The 23,912-nt window shown below is 37.0% G+C and overlaps 1 protein-coding gene across 2 annotated transcripts in view; it reads right to left on the reverse strand.

Moving 5' to 3' along the window:
- Positions 1 to 23,912, reverse strand: part of CCDC91 (coiled-coil domain containing 91) — a 114,004-nt gene that overhangs the window by 73,789 nt on the left and 16,303 nt on the right. The window contains exons 2-6 of one of the 2 annotated variants that reach the window (XM_056481893.1): positions 17,419 to 17,461; positions 17,235 to 17,313; positions 12,470 to 12,624; positions 9,374 to 9,541; positions 7,303 to 7,407 (exon numbers count right to left, since the gene is read on the reverse strand). In XM_056481893.1, coding sequence (XP_056337868.1) covers positions 7,303 to 7,407; positions 9,374 to 9,541; positions 12,470 to 12,624; positions 17,235 to 17,313; positions 17,419 to 17,448 — 537 coding nt within the window. In that variant the 5' untranslated portion in view covers positions 17,449 to 17,461. The remainder of the gene's footprint in view (positions 1 to 7,302; positions 7,408 to 9,373; positions 9,542 to 12,469; positions 12,625 to 17,234; positions 17,314 to 17,418; positions 17,462 to 23,912) is intronic. The other variant, XM_056481895.1, reaches the window with a different exon arrangement.

The raw sequence follows: 23,912 nt of genomic DNA on the forward strand, positions 1-23,912 counted from the left end.
ATAAGACAATTTAACAGATAAAGGGCAATGAGGGACAATCCTTCAAATTTCTCCCCAAAACATAATTCTCCTATTTGCTGTGCATCCTATGCCTCCACGTGTATAAACAGGAAGCACAAATTCTTTTAAAAGTATTGACTAATTTTGGTTTATATTGGTTAAGATTTACTATTTTGGTGGTGAGCAATGCTCAGGTACTCTCAATAATTGCCCTGTCTCAGATGTCTTACACTGAACACAAACAGGACATGGAGATGCTTTGCCACCATTCCCCACATCTTTTAAGAAGGTGCATGCCAAATATCAGATAACTGTCCTGCAAGCATTGCAACACTGCCCTTCAACTCTTAAATCATCTGCCCACAGTTCATTAATAAACTATGAATGGCTGTAGATTGCTGAAAATTTTATTGCTCATTAACCTGCTGCACCTTTAAACTTACTTCTTCAATCTCTATTAAATTTTATTGATGTAACAGATAACTGGTCTTAAGTATTGTCTTAGCTATACAGTCACCTAAGTTCATTTCTACACAGGTTTCTTTTGAGACAAATTTTGCACATTGTTATTATCCCCTCAAAAATCCAACAAGATACTACTCCCACAAAAGATAGAAAAACCTTGATGTGAAAATCTTGATGAGACAAGACTGGTGATAAAGAACTCTAACCAATCAGTGCTAAATATACCTGGGCATTTCACAACAAGTAGAACTTCCATATTAAGTAGGAAAAAAAGTAAAAGATTAATCCCTCTGGATGCACTTGCTGTGAATGTGTAAATGAAGAAGTGCAGTAGCTGTCACAGACTAGTAACACACTGAACATCTATCAGTAAATGCACTCAAATAAATCCAGAATGCACTAGCATAAAACAGATCAGGACACGTAAAAAGCAGTCAGGACACAAAACTCGGTTTAAACAAAGCTGTTTTGCTAGCACCTGCTTGCACACTAAGAAAATTAAAGTTATCTAAGCATAATTTTTTAAATACTTTTAAAATCAGGGAGACAAAGGAGGCAAATAAGTGTAAAAAAATAAATGCTTGGCATGCCCTATGTCTGTAACTGAAGATGAGATTATAAGGGAAGCCAGGCATCTCAAAGCTGTTAAATAATAGCACAACAGAGGAAGATTTTTACAACAAAATTAGAATGCTTAGTCTTACATCCACTCTTCTAATTAATAATTCTGAAACAAGAAAACAAAACAGTTAATAAAAGAATTGAAGTTTAAGTGGAAAATATAAGGCAAAAGAGCAGAATCTTTTGGTAATAGAAATAAAGTTATTTTTCCTCTTGGATGGAAAAATAATTTAGAGGAAAGACATCAAAACTGGGGGGAGGGGGACGAGGGCAGGGGGAAACAGGCCAAAATGTAAACAGCTCTGAAATTATTAATAAATAAAGGCTTTGAATAAAAATGAGTGTCTGAAAGAAGAGTACAGAGAGTAACATTAAAAAAAATTAAAGATGAATAAATAAACGTGAGGTATTTGGCACTCACTTGAAAAAGAGGTGGGCAAGGGATTGTTGCCATATCCATAAATACCTTTAGCAGTTCAGCAAAAAGATGCACTGCTATCTATTAAAGTGTCTTTTCTGAAATTCCCCCTTTTTCCATATTCCATAATTTTAAACCCTGCTGTGACCCGTGAAATTTCCTGGAATCTCATTTATAAATTTGTTTGCAGGTACAGTACATAAACTTTTTTTTCACACCTATTTTTTTTTTGTTATTAACATTCTGTCTCCTCTATGTCTGCACCTAAAACCAACCTAAATATTTTCTTAGAAGATGGTGTTTAACAGGATGTAAGTCATATATTAGTTTTGTAAGAAAACATACATTTTCTAGTACTCCAGCCATAAAAACCACCTACCTCCAAGACCTGTTTCCAGCCTCCTGCAGAACACCTTTTCCAGGATCATAAATGCACTCTCCTGGAAGGAAAGACCAGGGAGGTGATGACAGGAGTCGCCTCGTGTGTGAGGGAAGAGGTGGAATGTGTAGAGCTCTGTTTTGGGGTGGGAGATCCGTGAAGGATTTGGGGGTCAGGATTAGCAGCCAGGACAGCAAAGTGGGAGTTGCTGTGCTAGACATCTCCAGAGGGATGAGGCAGGTGAGACCTTCTCCAGACAACAGGAGGGAGCCCCATGTGATTGCTCACAAGGAACGTCCCCAAGCTTAGAATCTGCCGGTGGGACAATGCAGCGATCCAGGAGATTCCTGGGCATGGATAACAGCCCCCATGAAGTAAAAATCAAAGGGTCAGGAGCTTAGCTCAGGGATGGAAGCTATTATACATATAATGAACATAGTAGAAGCAATGTAGAAAGTGGCTGAGCCAGCTTGGCTTTGTTGTGACAAGATAGGCAGTTGGATATTGTCAAAGTGAAGGAATCATAACTGGACCCTGAAACCAAGTTGGGAGCTTAAACTATGGCCAAAGGGACCAAGAACCTAGCAACAAAACCAAGGTGAAAAGTTGAAGAAGTTTCCTTTACTTCACCATTAGGAGAGCACTGATCCATTTCAAACACCCACCAACCCATCTGAAGGAAGGAAACGTTTGAGTGTAAAAGGACTTTGAGCTAATTTTAATACAAAGTGAGTGTAAAAGGACTTTGAGCTAATTTTAATACAAAGTGAGGGTAGGCAGGGTTAGGCAATGCATATGTACAGGTGTATTGGGTAATTACATGAATATGTAAGACTTTTGTGGATAAAAGAAGGCAAGAGCCCTGTGTACTTTGCACATTCCTGTGGGAGATTTCTCCTGAGTGTGCCTGGCATTGTAATAAACACAGCATTTTCTACCTTTAAATGGTTAGAGAGTCTTTGCTTCTGCATCACCTGGAACACAGGCAGCTGAGGAACAATCCACGAGGCACTCTGCTGGACCTCAGGGAATGGGAAGATCTGCCCTGACTGCAGTGACCATGAGATGGTGAGTTCAGGAGAAGGGCAAAACCAGGGTCACAACATTGAAGGAAGAAGGCTCTGGCCCCTTTGGGACCTGCCTGGGACATGGGACACAACCCTATGGAGAAGGCTCCAAAAGAGCTGGTTCTTGATTATCTCCTCCAAACCCAAAGGGACAAGTGGGAAGTAAAGCACAGGCAGCAGGAGGCCTGCATGGAATAACATCACTAAACTCAGACATAAAAGGGAACTGGAAGCACTAACTTCAAAAACAAGGAACCAGACACAACCAAAAAAATCCTGGTTTATATGAATTTGTGTGATATATGGGTCTAATATATAAAAACCTCCAAAACAAAGGGCTATATTAATCAAAATAAAAATAAAGTCATGCCTTAGAGTTAAGAGGGAACAAACTGGCCCAAAATCTCAGGTTTACCATTTCCTATCTTTATATACCTGTATTTAGAGACTTTTCCTCATAATTTGAAGTTGTATAATTTAAATGTGACATTTGTACAGGCACTCAAATGAAAAATTACTTAAAACATCAACAGCTACGGAAATACATAAAAGAAACAACATCTAACACCAGCAATGATTGAACTTAGGTTATTGTTACCTTTTATCCCAGCTAGGTGTTACTGCATGACCTAGTGAACTTCCTTTGGATCATTCTGTACTGTTCTGTCAATGTTTTCCTCAGGATAATCTTCCTCTCCTGCCTTTCTGAAACACCATTTAAATAAGGAGCCTATCTGACCTGCTTTCTTACACATGAAAATGTTATGTAAAGTGAAGTCACACCACCAGCCAATTAATTTCCAATCATGATTCTTTGCAATAACAGAAATATTGCTAAATAAAATAAGCATATTAAAGTCTCTTTTTAAATAAAAATTTTTAAGATGTTCCCTAAAGAAAGGTGGAACAGAAACAATGGTTTCCAAAAGGGAAAAAAAAAAATTGGTATTTTCATAACAACTAAAGATTTGTTAAGTTGGAAGAACAGAAGTACGTTGTCAAAAGATAAAAAAGAAGTTCATTTCAAAAAGAAGGGTCACACCACAGCAACTATATTATTCTTCAGAAAAACAGCCTGCTTAACTTCCAGAAAGGAATGATGATGGGAAAAAATATGTATAACCACAACTAGAATTTTCCAGTGGCAATGCAGCACTTCTTCAAATGTGACAGTGTGGTAAATCAAATAGCAGAGAAAAGTATGATCCAGTTCCTAGTGAGTCATCAAAACCAGTTGTCTGTAGATAGACCAAACATCAGGGGCCTTATCAGCTGAACAATCTGACTGAAGAATTAAGTTCCTGCTCAGAGCAATTGAAACCAGGCAATGCTTTCCCGTCTCAAATTTAGTGTTCCCTCGCTGATTTGCAAACAAGAGAACGTCACCTACTGAACAGGAATGTTAATTCTGCTATTGATGGTTTTCACTGTATTACAAATTGGAGTTTGGTAGCTTTAAAATGCAGCCATTGCTTATTTCTACAACATATTGTAATGTGGCCACAACAAAATTTTAGGATTAAGCAACCATTCTGCATTATCTTCAAAACCTCATATGACTTACTAGCCCCAAATGACTCAAAAATATGTAGCAACTCACACCTAAGGAAGAGCTGAAGTGTTAAAAAGTTGAGATGAATATATATACTTTGATCAAAAAAAGGGAGAAATATAAAATTAACATTAACATAATTAATATAAAATAATATAAAATATCAACCAAGAAAATATAAAAATCAGACATATATTTGCACCTGTTTCTCTCCTGTCTAAAATAAGCAAGGAATTATAAGGCTAAGATTGCAACTTTTTGATTGCAACACTGCACATAAGTCAAAACCTCTAAAATTAAAATTCCAACTGGAACTCAGTTCCAATCTGCAAGTGAAGAAGTTAGAAATATACTATATTACTCTGCCTCTTAAATAGTACAAACACAGAAGCAGGAGTGTGGGAATCATAACTCTAATTTTATTAGCTTGTATGAATTCAAAATCTCAAAGAGACCATTGAATCAAATATCCAAACAACTCTATAATACTAGTTAATAGCAATTTGTTTATTCTGTTTATGAACCCACTGCTGGCCCTTTACTGTCTCTGGTTGCTGCAGATACATATGGAAATAATAAGAATGTGAAAAAACTACATGGTCTGTTCAATCTTGATTATTTTAAAGCTAATTTTATTTAGATGAAACACAGACCTTTTGGTTTTACACAATGATAAATGTAGCAACACTCTGTTGTCATCTACTGGTTAAATGTTAACACTATACCAAAGATTTGGAATTCTGCCTCCCATGCTTAGAAATAGTGATTATCATTACCCTGCAATTCTTCAACTATCAGAACTACCAAATTCAGTTTAAGGCTTTTTTTACATCTATGATGAAAAAAGTTTGTGACTAGTCCAGAACAAAGCTTGTTTCATTAGAATAGTAACCCAGCTCAGAGAAAATATTTTTATTTTCCTACCTTGCCTTTCAAAGTTACTTTTTTCTATATCAAAAAACCTAAAGCATATTTTATTGATGCAATTTTGTGAGAACAAAACTGTGATTAACATAACTATCCCCCTTGACTGAGGCAGAAACCAACAGGAAGATGTAAAAACAATAGATTACTGGCTTAGTTGACAAAGATCAATGAAATCCTCTTTCAGAACTAAACACAAAAAAAAGAAAAGGGTCTTATCTAACTATCACCTTGTTAAAAATCTGATTAACTGACTGGCTTTGCTGTATCTAGAGCAGCTTTTAAGAATTCCCTGTCACAAGTGCCAGAAGCCAGTTAGTTAGTAAATATAAAGGTGCATGGAACAGTGCATGCTCATATAAAAGGCAGTTAGAAACGTCTGCTAAGGCACTGGTTTTATACTTTTTACTCAAACATTAACACAGCAATTTCATTTAAAAGGAATTAATGCACACCTACAGCTTTGGATGCTGGCATTGGTTCTGCTGGAAACCTCATCCTGAGAGTTCCCAAAGCAGTGCCAGAGGCACCACTGCAGTCTGCTTTAAAGATTTTCAGGCCAGCAGCACTAATAACCAGCTGCTTCTACTGGAAAAGGCAGAGCCAGTGGGACAGAGATCTGTCCTGGGAGCTGCCAGCTCTGCTCAGTGTGTGGCCACAGGTGCTGCTGCAGGAGCCAGAGGAGAAAGACAAAGGAAACTAAAAGCTGTAGTAACAGAAAGCATCCACAACTGAAGTCTCATTAAAGTAACTTTAACAGGCAGCTCTTATGCATGACTCACTTTTCTTCTCTGGTTTGATTCTGGCTGTACCCAAGAGGAAGCACATGAGCACTTCTACAAAGTAAGGTAAAAGTTATGACCCTTTTATTGCCATTTTTGAAAATTGCAGGACCTGACTCAAAGAGTTATGATACAGACTGATAGTTACAAGCCTCAGTAGCCTTTCCACTATTCAAATTCACAATGCTTTTCAAGCAGAAGTAAGTATTAACATGAAATCCACCCATTCTATTGTTTAGGATAACCAATAACATTAGTTACTATAGTACTCCATAAATCATGAGGGTTTTAAGTTATACTTCCCTTTATATCATGGTTATGCAAACATTTACTGAGTAAAGTGCTACACACATAAAAGGAAAAAATCAGTATTAGATAATTATATTACTGTAAATTCCAGAACATGCTGCTGTCAGAAATTCAAAACAAATTATTACAGCAACCCTTGAAGTACAAATGGGAAACAATTCAACAGCTATTAAACACCATCCACAGCAGCAAAAAAATTAAGTGAAGCTGAGTTACAGACACAAACTTCTGAAATGCTGAAACACAGTTTGTTTTGCTCTAACACTAGAAGATGACTGAAAACGTCAATGAAAATTTTGTCTGGAATGTGAAACTTTACACATGGATTTAATGGAAGTTGTTAACTTTTACAATGGAAACAATTCTAATTCCATTGTCTATCATCTAATTACACTTTACAGATTTTCATTATGCAGCATGAATTATTCCATATTGAAGGAATATAGGTAAGACAGCACAAACAATTGGCCATAGCACTCTAGAACATGCTAAGTCATGCTGATACACACAGCTACTGAGCAAAGTGGTTTTCTTTTCATCTGTTTTATGAAATAGAACAAGGAAGAGTGATCTGAGTTACAAAAATGTAGTTAGGCAAGTGGCATATTAAACTTACATTCCTGCTAATGTAAAAAATTAGGCTGTGATCTAAAAACCTTAGAAATTCTTTAAATTCAAAAGGCTTGGAGCAGACCCACAGATGCCTAAAAGAATATTTTTTGTACATAAATATACTCTATACAAAACCCTCCTGAAAAACAAAGATACTACAAGAAATAAATTACCTGGAGTGTCTTGTAATGATCTTGATGTGGAAGCACTTTTTCTTTTTTTTCCTTCAAGAAATCCATTTCTAACACACTATGTTTTTCCAGCAAATGTTCCAATTCCTATAAAGTTTGTGAAATAAAACACATGAAATTACAAATATTTGTGAATTGTGAAAATATAGATTCATTCAACCATTCAAACTGATTTGATTTCTGATAACTGTGATATTTGCTGTCTTAATTATCACAGAGATAAAGGGTTGTGCAAGAAAAATCTGACTGCAGTCATTAAATTGAGACAGTATTTTCAAGTGTGAGGTATTTAAAACCCAAGGCATGTCCCATGTATAAGGAATGATCTATGTGAAGTGGCCAAGGTGCCATTAATTGCATCCTCTCACTTCTGAAGGGTTCAGGCAGCTGGACCTGTTATTAAAGGTCCCTTCCAAGAGGAATTATTCTATTCTGTTCCAATTATTTTCATATTTTTAGCATCTTTCTCTGCCTTTCTGCACTTGAAAAGCAGCATATTAAATGTACTGTCAGCAAATGTTTTCACTGAAAAGGCAGGAATCTTATGACCTATCTGCATGTATACAATGATCTCTACCTACATCTCCAAAATCAATAAAAAACTTTAAATATTCTGGGATCTCACACAGAGCCACTCTGGAAGCCTGTCCAATATGAACCAACAGAGAGGAAGGAGAATAACACCACTGACAATAAACTTCAAAATTATTTGCTGCACAAAGAGCTAATTTTTTTTTATTTTTCCTTAATGCAGCCATTGCTATTGCACATAAGCTGCTGGCACTCTTTCAGTTGCTCAAGAGCAACTATTTCTCCAAGCCATGCAGGAAGCCAGTATAGAAACAAATGACCTGCCAGGTCACTGCACAGCTATTCAAACAAAGGCACGACTGAGAGGGTCATGAGGAGGACACAAAGAGCAGGTCTGCTTAGTTCAACCCTGCTTTTGGACAAAGTAGTCAAAACAGTTTGAGAGATTCCCCCAGTGAGACAGAAACACACTGTGGAACACCAATCTAAAGCCTCTCTCTCAACCTGTCTCCTCTTCCAACCTCTCCTTCACACACTTAGCAAATTGCAGACCTCCTCATCCTTGGCTCCAGTTATTCACCCTCATTCTCATTTCCAACAAGCTGTTTGCTCCTTCCTCAGCATGACTTGAGCCCTCCCAAGAAACAGTATTAAGAATAACAGAAGTTAAACTCACTCTCCCATGCCTCAGTGACCTTTTGCTAACCCTGGTGTGTAACTGCAGGCACAGCCCTGCTTGGTGCTCTTACAGTGTTCAGGTCAGAAGGAGTATGAAGAATTTAGCTACTAGAGCTCCCACCCCCAAAAAAATCAAAACAAAGCTCATACTGAGAAAGCTTGTAATCTTTTTTTTTTTTTTTTTCCTGAAACTTAGAAAAATTCAGCCTAAAATAAGACACTAGACATTAAAAAAAAAAAAAAAAAAAGTACTCCATCTAAATCGTGTGGTATGCCCAGTTCTGGCCAGTCTCTGGAGAGCATCCAGAAAAGGACAATAGAGATGGGGAAGGGTTTGGAGCACAAATCTGATAAGAAGAGGCTGAGGGAGCAGTGGAGGCTCAGCCTGGAGAAAAGACAGAGGCTCAAGGGGATCTTATCTCTTGTAGCCAGGTGGGGGTCAGGCTCTGCTTCCAGGAAACAAGGGACAGGACAAGAGGAAATGGCCAGGGGAGGTTCAGGTTGGACATCAGGAGGAATTTCTTGCTGAAAGGGTGGTCAGGCATCAGAAGGGGCTGCCCAGGGAGGTGTTGGAGTCCCCATTCCTGGAGTCCAAGGAATTCCTGGCTGTGGCACTTAATGCCCTGGGTTGGTGACAAGGAGGGGATCAGGCACAGGCTGAACTCAATGATCTTTGAAGTCTTTTCCAACCTTATTGATTCTAAATTTGGCCAGTTTCTCAGGAATTTGACTGATTTCTATGAAAAAAATTAACTTCAAACAAATTTTAAACCTCTCCTGGCTCCACATATATATAGTTCCTATATAAATTCCAAATGTTTACCTCCAAAATGACTACTCATACCTTTTTGATTTTTAGTTTTTCTTCTTCAGCACTGCAAAGCTTGATTTTGAGGTTGGCAACAGCTTGTTGAAGGCAGCTCTTGGGTTCATTAGTTCTCTTTGTCTCAACATCAGCTAAAGTCTTGTCTTCAATTACATTTGAAGAGGCAACTGGAATATCTGCCTGAGTCTAATTCATAGGAGAAAAGTGGAACTGAGTCATCTCTCTCAATGCATCAGGGAAACAAACTCTCCTTGGATTAGTCATTCCATGTTTTCACCCAGTGCATACTGCAAACAGTGGTCACAGAAGGGGAATACAAAGGCTTTGTGCTAAAATAAATATCTCATCCTTAGGCTAGACTAAGAGAATAAAAGTAATTCAGACATCTCTAAATATTTAGTGACTGCTATTTCAGTACACTATGGAACAACAGAAAACAGGTGAAACACTGATGGTAAGCCCACACTTGCAGAAAAGAACACAAATAAATTAGGTGATGTTTAAAACATTTTGTGGTATAAATAACGAAAGTCAAAGCTTTATTTATCCCTTTTAAAAATATAAAGGAGGGGGCAAAGACTTGCTCTTTTTGCTGCAAAAGAACTCCAAGCAAAAAGCTGGTAAATTAATTCAGCTGCCACTTTTCTGGCAATCTGAAAGCCAAACATGATTGAGATTTGGGTGGTGAAAGGAACATCTCAGTGTCTTTAATAAAGAGAGGTTTGACTGATCTGACTTAATCCACCCCCCTAACACCTTTTGCTCCAAACAGACACTCAGTTACTGACTTTCCAATAAATATCTATCAAAGGATTCAAATAAAGCAACAAAAAAAACCAGCTGAGATCCTGAATGTACATGAATATATAAGATCCAGCAGACAAAACAGAGAGAAAACTGCAGTTTGTGCTCTGAATTCTCCTGTAAGAAGCAAAGAGAAGCCATATGTGCCAATTCCACTTCTGAGTACTACTCAAGATTAGAGTGGCACCACCAGAAACTGTATGTATGGAACCTGTAATAGGGAAGGATTTTTTTACCTGAAACCTCAAAAGGCTCTGGAGCTAGAATTATATAATACAGTTCTACTAACACCACCTTCTAATAAGTGTAGGAATATTTTATTTTGGTTTTATGTCCATCACTTTCCTTTAGTTTACTCCTTAGTGCAAAGTAATCTCCATTTCAAAATAATGTTGAAAAACCTGTTCTCAACTCCCTTCAGCAGGACTTGCTAATAAAGTTTTTAAATTTGCACTATTTCCTGCATTACAGAGAAATTATGGAATAATGAGTCTGTCAGTAGCTGAACAGAACAAGATGAGAAAAACTGAAACACAGACTACAACTAGAATTTGCACACACACGTAGTCTGAAGTAACAAAGTATGTTTTTTATTTTTCTGTAAGATTATCTAACTAAATGACTTTATAGTTTTAAAAAATACCCCTAAGCCTCAGTGTTCTGGAATAACCCAAGTGCTCTTTCCAGAGAATACAAAAGCTAAAATTGCTGGCCTAGCTCAAACAAGAAAGGTTGAAGGTTATTCACTCCTAGCCAAAATTAAAAAAGGCAGGATCTGTGGTGGTTGAAGAAAATCACTTTTTGATCATCCTGCCAGTAAAAGAAATTTACTTATCAAAACTTTGTCAGACAGCCAGATGAAGAGCCTTCAACACAGAAAATTACCCTGGCTGGCATCAGTCAAAAAAAGAAAACAAACACTCCTCCCTCTCAAGAAAAAAAACCAGTAACTTTTGGATTTATAAATTTCTTTGATATCATTTGCATCTGGGCACATCTCTTCTTCACTTTTTATAGGCTTTCCCCAGAACATTATCCTGGGAACAAACACAAAATGGTGATCAATTAATTAATTAATTAATTAAAAATTGGTGCCACAGTCTTTCTGGAAGTGTGAACATATAACTGGCCCTCAAAGGAAAAAGATAAGACTCACTTAAACCAAAACTTGTATTTTGTGAACATTACTTAAATAGCTCTAAAGAAATGCTTTTAAATGATCAGAAAATGAAAATTCAACTTAATAATGAAATTCAGCTTTCATCAGGAGACTTGATGAGTCTACCTGAAGAAGAAAAAAACAAGGAAGTGCTAAAAACAGGGGGGTGATAATTAGTCCAAAACATTGATTGCTTCATAGTGAGACAAGATCCTTTTCTAATTCAAGTACACATTACCCCACATCCTGAAACAAGAAAGTTTACAATGAATTAACATGTTCAAATGGGGGTCGCTGCAATTATGGCAACAAAAAACTCAGAAAGGTAAATCTATTTAAGTCTCAACGGCAGCAGCTCTTGTGATTCTGATAAAATTGTGATAATCTCCAGGCAGAAAGGCTTTCCCCTTCCTTTCTCACCTAGTTGTTTAGTTCAGAACTAAACATTTTCACACCCAGAAAGAAACAAAGATCAGTTATTAGCAGCACTGTAACCACAGGAGAGATTAAGAACCCAAAACTAGACCACAAAAAAAAAAAAAAAAAAAAAAAAGAAAATCAACTTTAAAAGTAATGGGGAAAAATAAAGTAAAGCAAAGTAAAATTTAACCTCCCTAAAATTAATTTTATTATAATTAAGTAAAGATTAAATGTTAATTCTCTAATCTTAGAATGGTTTGGGTTGAAAGGGACCTTGAAGATAATTTTGTTCCAATGCCCTGTCACAGGCAGGGATGTGCACTAGACCAGGCTGCTCAGAGTCCCATCCTTGAAAATCCTAAAAACCTAGTCCTAAAACCACTTGAGAAAACAAACAAGTATGATCAGCTTTGAACAGTAGCCAGCTTTTTGAGAGACCCTTCCTTCTGATGTCTCCTTCATGCATGCTCAGCACTATCAGCCTATCTTTAACTTTTAATAACTCTAAAAAAGTTATCTCTCTTGCAGTTCAGATCAAAGTAGTATGGTTTCTATCAGTTATAGGCTTTACAGACAATTTAAAAATCATTTTACTTCAAAGTCTGCATTACAGAAATCCATGGACCTTTTGCCTTAAAAAGCATTTTAGCCTAAGTGTGCACAGAAAAAATGCAACACTGATATTTAATACATTGAGTTCCCACACTGAAGCACAAAAATTGTGGGTTTACCTGTTCTTCTGGAACAGCTGGATTTATCACACTCTTCCCTGTTGGAATAGCTTTTGCCACATTATCACTTGATAAAATGAAAGAGTCAGAAGGAAGCAGGCGGGAAGAAGGCACAGAGTGCTCCAGGAGAACATCAGATCTATGGACTTCAGGTACTGGAAACAGAAAACACACACAGGATGAAGGATTACCCCAAAATTAGTTCTGTTTCTGGAGTCCATGCCTAGTAAAACCCATCACAAGTCAAGTCATACCAATGTAAACTTATGTACCTCTTATAATCCAGTTGCACTGAAAAGTAATTCCTGTGTTTTTCAGTAGTACTGACTTAAGGACATTCAAAGCTGTAGTCACAATAAATTGAGACTTCTAATTTACAAGACAACAGCTCTCAAAAGGATCAGTTTTAACTCTGTCTCTCTTGATTCACACAGCCTTTCAGCTTCAGCATGATCTTTAATCAGTTTCAGTCAACAGGAAAATTATAATTTCCCAAGTTTTATACATTTTAAAGTTAAAAAGATCTACAACTGTCCTAGAAGCCACATAAAAACAGCTTGTCAAGACACATGATACAACAGCTTTATATTTTATAAGAGATAAAAAGACAACAAAGTAAATAACCCTCTAGCTAATAAAACTTAAGTGGAATTACCACAAGACAGAGATCTTCCATACCAAATTCCAGTCAGGCCATAAAAACCTTGAACAGTGCATCAGCATTACCAACCTGGTACAACAGAAAATCTTGCTTTTAAAAAACACATCAACTAAACAAACTACTTAAAAAGAAAGAAAAAGAGAAAGTTTTGTCTACATTTTTAATTTAACAGCAAAGTCCTGCAAATGTCCTTTGACATGATCAGCTCCAGGTGTGTCTTTGCAGCAGGCAAAAAAAGCACATCCCATTGTTTCATAAAAAGCAGCTCTCATTATATAACTCTGGCAACATGTAAAAGATGCTTCTAGCCTGGAGCAAGGCTCAGCCTCTGAATATCACTGTTGAATACTGCACAAGTACTCAGCACAAACCAGTGTGTACAACTGGCCTCATTCAAAAGGACACACTAATCCTTGAATCCAGGCACTCTCTGTCCCATCTTCTTCAGCTCCCAGTTCTAGATATAGCACACAGGAACATGCAAACCTCATCAAATGAAAAGAGGACAGAAAACAGACCATGAGGCAGCAAAGTATCAGCAGGGTAACTGCAATGATAGTAGATTTGGACGTGGCCAAAAAAATAGGAAAAAGAAAAACATCACAACTCAGCAGAAGATGCAAACTTGGCTGAAAAGCCTAGAGGACAGCACTTCAGCAAACAGAACAGGAACCAGTTTAGGTAATTGCATTTTAACAGTTAACTCTTCTCCAGAACTGGAAATAGGATTTTTTTGGCTTTCCTTTATGCACCTTAAGATAAACTCCCATCTCATTCCAAATGTCTCCTTTCAAAGGCAGCTTCCTATAACAATTACCTACTCTGCTAGTTCAAGTGGCAGTGAAGTGACATAGATGATCTTTTTGCATCTAAACAAATATAAGTTTCAGCTTTATGATATCACTTAATGCCCTGAGTCTCAGTTTTAAATCCATTTCCATCTGATGGAAAAGCAGCTAAAATAATCTAACAGGCAATTTCTGACTGAGTAGATAATTAGTTCTCTTACTAAAACTGTCAACTCACATAGAAAAACTGAGCATGATCCTTGTGATGAGAGTGTTTAACTCTTGATGAGGATTACCATGGCACAGGCATAGTTCACATATAAATAATTTATCACAAAAGTAAAAACAGCCACGGAGACTGGGCGCAAATGAGGAATGTAGACTTGATGAGGCTACAGCTTTAGGTATTCACATATTTTGGGGTGTCTAATCCTAGAGATAAAACTTTATTTTTCAGGCACTAGACTTTCACATGGAATCTTCTACAACCAGGTGGAGCTTTCAGTAGCTCTCATTATAGTAATGAATGCTTAGGATCTTGAAGTGGAGAAAAAAAAAACAAACCAGAAACAAAATCTCCACTCCTTAAGTTGTCAAAATGAAACCTAGGTAATGAGGAGCAACAACTGGTGAGCACTTCTGAACACTGTGGTTTAAAATTTTTGACTAAACACATGACCTTGCAGAAGACAAGAAAAAGTGGCAACTCTCCAAGGTATCATTCAAACATCTTTTTTACTAAACCTTCTTTTCACTTTTCAGCAATGCTAAAGATTCATAAATTAGACATTCCTAGAATTACATGTGCTATGTTTGTAATTCAAGCTCTCTTAATTCATTCCTCTTGTGTATATACTGGTGAAATTGCATTTTAGTTCAGCTCAAAATTCGCTTATAAAGAGAGCCCCTAAATCATTCCTGCATACCATGCCTTGGTTACTATAATGGAAAAGTTTCACAACCCCTGAAACCAAAACTCTCCTCTGTTGGAGCTACCTGACCTGACTCCAACAGGCTAAGTCTGATGGCCCTGATGAATTTCCAAATAAATTTATTGCTCATTGATCAGAGCTGCAGCACTATAGAGGAAAGAAGCATGCATTCAATCACAGGTCTATCAAAAGTCATACACTCAAAAAGACTGAAATAAGATACAGACATAAGTTATTGCCAGAATTGTACTTAAAAAGAATCTAATAATTTCTGAAACCCTGGCTTCCCAATATTAAGAATATTCTGAGCAAAAGACCATATAATAATTATTTGACATATTTTTGTAGAATGTTGCAAGCTACTTGCAGCACAGTTCCCCTACATATAGGTTTCAGTTGTTAAAAATAAAAAAACCTAAGAAACAAAATTAAATTTCCTTCCTCAACTGCTCTTGCCTTGATATTACAATTCAAGGACACTCCCAATTATACTGTGTACACTGAAAACTCTATGCCTGAACATTTTCAGTGAAAAGTAAGATTCAGGTAGAAAGTTTGAGTTTAAAACTAGTTTTGTGTCCACAGTGGGAAAAACCAATCTGATGCACTCTCAAGATGATTTCTGATAACTCACAGCACAAAGCTGTTCCCCACATTTTATTCTTCCAAAGCCAAAATATTCTAGAAGGAAAGTTATTACATCTACTGTCCTAGCATTTTAAATCTACATCCACATGGTCCAGACTACTAAAAAGATAGTAAGAAGCCAAATTACAAGGACAAAATTATACTGAAATCACTATTGAGGCCTGAGAAATAATTTCTGAATTCTCCCTGCACACTGAAAAATACGGCCACAGGCTTCAGGGTTTTGTTTCATGACTTTCCAAACATGAGATATGTAGGAAATTCACAAGATGAGTGACTGCTCCTCTGGAGAGTTCATCAAGTCTTGGGTGTATGCAATGGTATCACCCCCCAAATTTATTAAAATCACCTCAATAGCACCAGAATACATTTGAATTTTTCAGCAAGCCTTACTGAGAAATTTCTAGGGTAAGACAAGAACATCTTAATATGTAGATAGCATTGGGTAGACAATTCAGTTATCTCTGTTACTAAAAAAATTGATCTACAAGTTGATGCCCAAGAAGCCCTTGACCAATATTAGTAAAACCTTGCCTATTGCAATAAACTAATTTATTCACAGCAATATTTGCATGAAAAAGTCATATAAAGATTTTACAGTAGCAAAATATCCAGAATACAAGAGTTTTCTTTTAATTTTGAAACACTTAAAATACCCTGGTATAACTTACACTAGGACTTCTGGGTCACTTAAAATCATTTAAAAAAAATTACGTGTTATGCACAAATAATTTCAATTCTAAACACCTTGCAGGATTTTAATTTGACTTCACTGACAGATACTGCACAGCTCTATTTGATTTAATTTATTAAACACAATAAGACATGCTACTGAATTCAAGCAGTAATTTTAAATATCTGTTCAAATGACGAGAAGAATAATAAAGTTATTTGGAAAAAATAGTTTCCTTAATATTTGTTTTCCTCTGTTTCAATGACAAACAAAACTAATTCTTCTGTAACAGATGAAAGCCAGTAATAAATTAATAAAAACATTTTAAGAACATGATTTATAGAGAGTTCATGTTGAGAAAAACCCCTGCCTTGTTTTGCATAATTTATTCTGCATAACAATACAGTGTGGGTTGTTGATTCTTTTTGTCCTCTGACGCTGCAAAAGTGCTGTTTTGTTTTATGAAAAGAGTAAAATCTAACTACAAAAAAATCAGTAACATCTCCATAATCTTTTGGTTCTTCTGACAGTATACATTTATCAATAAACTTTTATCAATTTCCTAAAATCCAAACAGGCACCAGGCACCTGTGTAAATTAACAAAATAGTTCCCTAATGTTTCTGCTTCTGCTTGAAAGAAAGAATATGCAATATATTTTTCAACTATATAAATAGCTTAAGTAAAAAAGATCACTCTCATCCCTTCCAAGTAAAAAATTTCATCACAATCCTATTTTTAACCCTACTTTTTCTGTTTTCCTACGATTTGCAACAGATCTTCCACACTCAAAAGTAAAGAATATCCCATGAATGAAGAAGTTCCATTCCTCTTCTACTGTATATACTGAATTTCTCTTTCATTCCTCAATAAAGTTTAATTTTGAGAAGTGCAGTTTCCCAAAATAATTGCTCAGGAACATTCTTATGCTAAAGTTTTGACTGCTGGCTATTCTTTTATTGTGCATTATTTTATTGTATACACCCTTCTAAGCACTAATTTTTACAGTTTATACAAAGGACAGGAATAGAATATTAAGATTTTTACAGCGATTCTATCAATACCTGTAGGAAATGCTGCCCAAGCAATAGCAGGAGACGTGGTCTGCTTTTCACCATTTCCAAACTCATAACTCTCTGCTGCCTGGAAGCAAGAAGAAATTGTTACATATTTTACAAAATGCTATAAATGTCCATAAAACAGTTGGAAATAGTTAAATTTCAAAGCAAAGTTATCCAAACAGCATACCTCAAATCCTCCAAAGTCATCATCATCCATCTTTCAGCAGGCACTAGAACACAAAAGAAATCTTGATTTTAAAACATTTTCATAACCTCATCCCCCGCTTGCTCAGAAATGAGTATTTAGTCCTTTCCTCCAGTCTCATCTCCACAGCCTACCTAAAGTCTCCATAATTTTTAAGTCCTAAAACAGATCAAGGGGCCTAAATAAGAAATTTTTCACACAGAGGATGCAAGGCCAAGAACTGCAGGATCTCGCTTAAGAAGCACTTTTTTATTGATAGAGTTAAATACAGAAAATTGGGTATTTTACAACAGAATTTGAAGAACTTCAGAGGAAAACATAAGCACTGCCCATCAACGTAGTCCAACATCTTTTGAAAGCAAAAATCCAGGAAAAGCTTTCTCATAGAGGAAAATAGGAAGATGTTACCTAAAAGTTGTATCTACAGATTTCAGCTATAGCAAACAAGTCCCCATTACCTCAACAAATGATACTACAACCATCAAATAATCTAGGTCTGGACATATATATATATATAACCAAAAAACACAACAACATAAATATGTCCAGGAATTAGGATTTCTGACCACCAGATTCCAAAATGAAGGGTTATCTTCAATCATAAGGAAAACAATCTATTTAATGCAACCATGGACCTTGTATAGCTTTGTGTTTATGATTTAAAGCATAAAAAATATTTTCCATTGTTAAGTTGCTTTTTCAAATCAGCACTGTGATTAAATCCAAAAAGATTTCCTGCTTTTCCCATCTCTTCTTAGCTGTCTGGCAACATCAGAACAAACTGCAGCTTGGAAAAAGACTGTGGTGAATTTCTGGAAATTTTTCTGCTACCGCAGAGGTCCGTCCCTAGGTTTCATGGAGGAGCTGATTAAGATTTTACAAACTGATCAGCATTTTTGACTTGTAGCCCTGAATTCTGTGGCATTTGGATATATTTATAGTTAAACTTCAGCTCCTTTTAAAAAAAAAGCAGGCTAAGTTACTCAGCTAATGAAAGTAACTCAAGATATGCAAAGCTGTTGAAAGAAAGGTATTATGTATTAACAAAATATATAAATCTATAATTCTGATATCTAAATGAAGGATGATCAAGGAAACCCTTACGGTCTTTATAGGATGTTAAAATGTTTATAAAGCCCATTTATTTCAGTTAAAACAGCCTATAGGCTGGATAAACTTTTATTCCTGCAGAAAAGAGGAAAGGGACCGTTTACATGAGAGTAGGTTTAGATTGAATGATAGGAAGAAATTCTCCATCTGTGAGGGTGCTGAGGCCCTGGCACAGGGTGCCCAGAGCAGCTGTGGCTGCCCCATCCCTGGCAGTGTTCCAGGCCAGGCTGGATGGGGCTGTGAGCAACCTGGGATAGTGGAAGGTGTCCCTGCCCATGGGACTGATCTTTTAGTGATTCAATGATAAAACACCACTATCACAGTGTAAGTAGAAATATTTGTTTAAATTGAAGTATTGTTCAATAGACTCATCTGATATAAGAACTAAGTATTTTTTAGGGACTACAAGGCGTTTTGTTGGCTTTGTGTGGGTTGAGTTTTGTGCTGGCTCATTTCCCAAGAGAGAAAGAAGGCAGTTGGGTATTTTTCCCATCAGTGTTAAGGTTAATTGTCAAACATCCACTCACTCTACCAACATTCAGAGCTTTAGCACATAGCTCAGAATACAGCACGTGTGTGCACGAGTGATGGCTGGAGACCGAGCGCACAGCACAGGACTGCAGAGGAAGACGGCACAAACTGAGAATGCCTCTGTGTTCATGCCACATTCCAGGAAAAACCACCCAAACCAGCCTGGGGATCCACACAACCACTGCAGAATGCAGTGTTCAGGTAGCAGGCAGAGCAGCCAGCTGGAGAAGGTGAGCCTTTAGAAAGGCAAACAGGTATTTTATCTACACGCTCTGTATCACATCAACAGGTCTTACAGGCTCTACACAAAGTTCCTTCAAAGCAGATTTTCCCCACAAAGTGCATGAGACGTTATTCCCATCATCTCAGAACTGGTTATGTCTCAACCAGGGAAAGTACATTCAGCACTGTATTTTAAAAACACATACTGGAACAAGTTCAGAGGAGTTCAACAGGAATTAAAGCAATTTTGGAAAGGCATGCTAAAATGGAGAGGCTCTAAAAAAATAAAAGGCAAACAAAAATAGAAAATATGTAAAATCATGTTCTAAGAAGTGATTAACTACTTTGATTTCTCTTCAAATACAACACTGACCTGAGGCAGTAAAGACAGAAGACCCTGTAAGGAAAACATGTGAGGATTTCCATTTCTCCTTCAAGAACATTTATAAGAAACTATGCATAAATAAAACAGAAGTTTTGATAGAGAAAAAGAATGTAGGGCAGAAGAAAAACTGGAGAGCAACCTGTTATTGAATCCATCATCTTTTTTATTGCATTTCACATATAGTTTTTTTAAGTCTGGTAACAATCCCAGGATTATTCTGACCTAACATTACCTTTACCCCACAAATTTGAAACGCAGACATTTTGTGGCTTACAGCGTGATTAATTTATGAATTATTCCACGTATCACTCCAGTTGAATAAAAGATAAACTCCAAGCAAGCCTCTGTAGTACCAATGGTGTTTTCACACCTAGCTGTTAATCCTCCAATTTCCAGTTCTTCAGAGACCCCACTAAGAGATTCTCCCCCAGGTGAGATAATTCTAGGTCTGTTTGTTCTTTGGGTGCATATAATTTATATTCATACACGCCCATATACCTCTGTTTCAAAATGAAATCCTGATTTGTTTCATGTGGTGTTTGCTGCAAACAAAAAAAAAAAAAAAATCTAAAAAAACCAGAAACTGGCCAACTCAGCATGTGTCACAAATATGCAGGCAGAAGATTGGGATAGAAAGCATGGAATAAATCCTGAGGGATGCTGATATAAAGCACTTCAAAACTCAAACATTGAGGTTCTCTTCAAAGAGTGTTGGTGAAGAGTTCTTATTAGGAGTTGTCTTTCCCAAAATGTGATCTCTTCTTGCATAAAAAGGGAGCCTTCTGCAGGGAAAAGGGCCACACCTGTGTTATAGGAACTGTTTAAAGAATGAAGCAGGAGACATTCACAGTCCTCAAAGTACATGTGCATTTAGCTCTAAAAATGCATTAATAATTCATTATATATTTAACTGACAACAATGCTGAAAATATGCCCAAACACATAATTTCTCAATTCTATCCCTTATTTTCATGATGGAAATGCATTTCTAGTACAAATAAATAATAGAAGTAGTCTAACACCTCTCCTCACAACTGCAAAAAATTTGGAAGTTCTTTTAATCAACCATCTATTCCAAAATAGGAAATCAGACTTTTCTTTCCTCACAGGGTAGGAACATTATTTGTGGCACCGGAATAGGAAAGAATACATTAAGTGCTGACAATCTTCAGGATTTGAAAAATAACAGAAAAAGACAAAACAACCCACACAGTCTTACCATGACTAAATGTGGTCTCTTGAAATATGCCCGATACTGGAATTAAGTAACTGTAAAATCGGGCAACAAGAAGTCAACCTCAAAATTACAGAGTCATAGAAATTATGGTTGGAAAAGACACAGTAGGTCATCCAGCCCAGGTCATTTCCAAAACATTACAGTTCTCAGACAGTCATGTCCTAAAAGGCTTGAGAAGCTCTCCAGTCACACGCCGTGAAAAGAAGGAAACTTTCCATGGACAACGAATACACAAGCCACTGAATTTTGAGTAGGTTTTATCAACAAGTTTGTATCCACCAAATGGAACAATTACTTCTGCCAAAATTCAGACCAGCAGGTCATCCAACCCAAGCTCCTGGCCAAAGCAGGGCCAACACTGCATTTCAGTTGCTCAAGACTTTTTCCAGCTGGTAAGGCTGCATGATGAATTTACTCAGAATGATGTGCATACCTGAGAAACACAAGCTTTCCTGTGCCAAATACAGTCACCAAAGCCTGGTCAGTAGCTTAAAGTAGGTCATGAGAACTTTGTGAAATGTTCTTACCCAACAGACACACCAAAAGCTTGTTTTTATACGCAGGAAGATCATGAGCCATTCCCAAGAAATATGGCAGAAAAATGTAAGCTGGGAAACAAAAAGCCCCTCTTCCCCATTCTAACAGTTAGGGGGAGCAAGAATGTTGTAATCTCACCAGAAATCCTGGTGCTCTTCACATCCAAAAGGCAAAAGTGATGGAAAGACCTAATGGTGAATACAAAGAATTCCTCATTCACATCTACCTCTGGTAAGTGAGAATTCAAATTAATCGAGTCCTGATCCATTAGTTGATAATCCAAATTTGTCTAGGTAATATAGAACTGATTCTGCTGGTACAATCAAGTGACTTCTGTATAACTTGGCCTGTAAGTTTGAGTTTGAGGCCGAATTTTGTACATTTTAACAGAACAACTGACAGAGTATACAGCTGTTTGTTTTGTCAGAACGGTGCGTGTGGAGCTGCCTGAGGGTGGGGCTGCTGCATTTGAATTTCTGGCAAACCCCAGGGGTGGCTAACTCCTATCTATGACAACCTATCAGTTTTACTTTCATGCTTATGTTTCCTAATGCCTCATCCAATGTGTTCAGTCCAGGACAGGCTTATTAGCTGTTCCTTGACTGGACATATCATAGACCACAACATTTGAAGAATAAATCTTTGGCCGAAACTGCAGGTTCCAAAAAGTCTACCCAGAATAAGTATGAGATTAAAAACAAAAACAACAACAACAACAACAACCAAAAAAAAAAATCCCAATAAAACTAAAAAGTAGCAATTTAGAAAGCATGTACACTGGCAATACCTCTGTAATAAAGTGCAAGGCAGATGATAAACTTCTGTATCACCAAGATCTAACCAGCTCACATGCATTTTTCCCCATGGCTCTTTCACCAAAACTCCAAGTGCCTATTACAAATTTTAAAACAGGAACAAACTTTCTTCTTTTTATCTAGCTGATGCAGGCTTTTCTCCTGATCTATACCACTTACAGCTGCAGGATAAACATTTGGTATCTTAAAAACTTCTAATACCTACTAAGCCATTAATTGGAAAAAGATAATTGCAGAATACACATCTACCAAAGGACACTTAGCTCAAGAAAGAACAGAATATGAATGTACAACATAATAGAAACAAAAATATATTCAGAACATTTGTAAAATTTCCTGCAGAAGAAAATCCACCTAACAATTCTGCATGCTGCATATCCTACCCCATTGTAAGACAGTGAAAACCAAGAAACACCAAAATACAGTGCTCTCCATCACATTCCAGTGTGGATGCCATCATAAAATGGGACATGTGGGAAATTTCCCCTGGCAGGAAGCAGAGTGCTGGTCAGCTCCCAGAGTGACAGGTATGTTAGCACCTTTATTTTAACAGGGGACAGGAGCCTGCCCATACACAGAGTGAATTAAGATAACTTCAAGGTTATGGGGAATAAGAAGACAACATAGAAGATGTCACAGCAATTTTTCCCTGGGAACTGAGGCTGGTTCATTTAGTCTGGAGAAAAAGAAGCTCAGGGGGACACCAGTCCTTGACAGGAGGGTGCAGCCAGGCGAGGGTCAGGCTCTTCTCCGATGTACAAAGTGATAGGAGAAGAGGGGATGGCCTCAAGTTGTGCCAGGGGAGGTTTAGATTGGATATCAGGGAAAATTTCTCCACCAAAAGTGTTGCCAGGCATTGGAACAGGCTGCCCAGGGATGTGGTTAAATCACATGAAGTTATTTAAAACACATGTAGTTGTGGCACTTGGGGACATGGTTCACAGGTGGACTTGGCAGTGGGAGGTTAATGGCTGGACTCCATGATCCTAAAGGGCTTTTCTAACCTAAATTATTTATTATTTCACTGCTAGTACTGACTCAATAAACACTTAGTACATTATAATAATATTAAAACTTTTCTAATAGAGAAAAAACAAACAAACAAGTCAACAATTGCAGACCCACCTATTTTACAGTAGTAGTTGCTTATATTACAAATGGTACTTTTAAGAAAAATGAAAGCCTGGTCCATTGTAAGGAATTTTCGCCCACAGCCCAAATAAAGCAGCACAACATTAAAGGAATCACAATTTAGTTTGCAAAGTTTCTCAGGACAACTCATGCAACCCAACCTGAAAGCAAGGCCAGCTCAGGCACTGCCTAGAACCACACACAGTCAAGTTTAGAATATCTGCAGGGACTGAGACTTCAGTTTAAGAAGCAGCAGCAGAAAAGCACTGGAGCAAACACCCAGAGAGTTTACTTCTCCTATTCACCTTTTGGGTCTATCCATTGATCCATTTATTCTGAAGAGTTTCCAGAAGGTTTCAATGCTTAGACATGATGAGAGCACATTAAGGAATGTGACAATAAAAGTCAAGGATCAATTTACACAAAAGAGAATTTGTAAACCAAATGACAATATTTAAAATTCTATCAGTTCCTCCAGTGAATTTAAGAGAAAGAAAGAGAGAGAGAA

The sequence above is a fragment of the Oenanthe melanoleuca genome, chromosome 1A (assembly GCF_029582105.1).
Source record: "Oenanthe melanoleuca isolate GR-GAL-2019-014 chromosome 1A, OMel1.0, whole genome shotgun sequence".
Taxonomy (NCBI): domain Eukaryota; kingdom Metazoa; phylum Chordata; class Aves; order Passeriformes; family Muscicapidae; genus Oenanthe; species Oenanthe melanoleuca.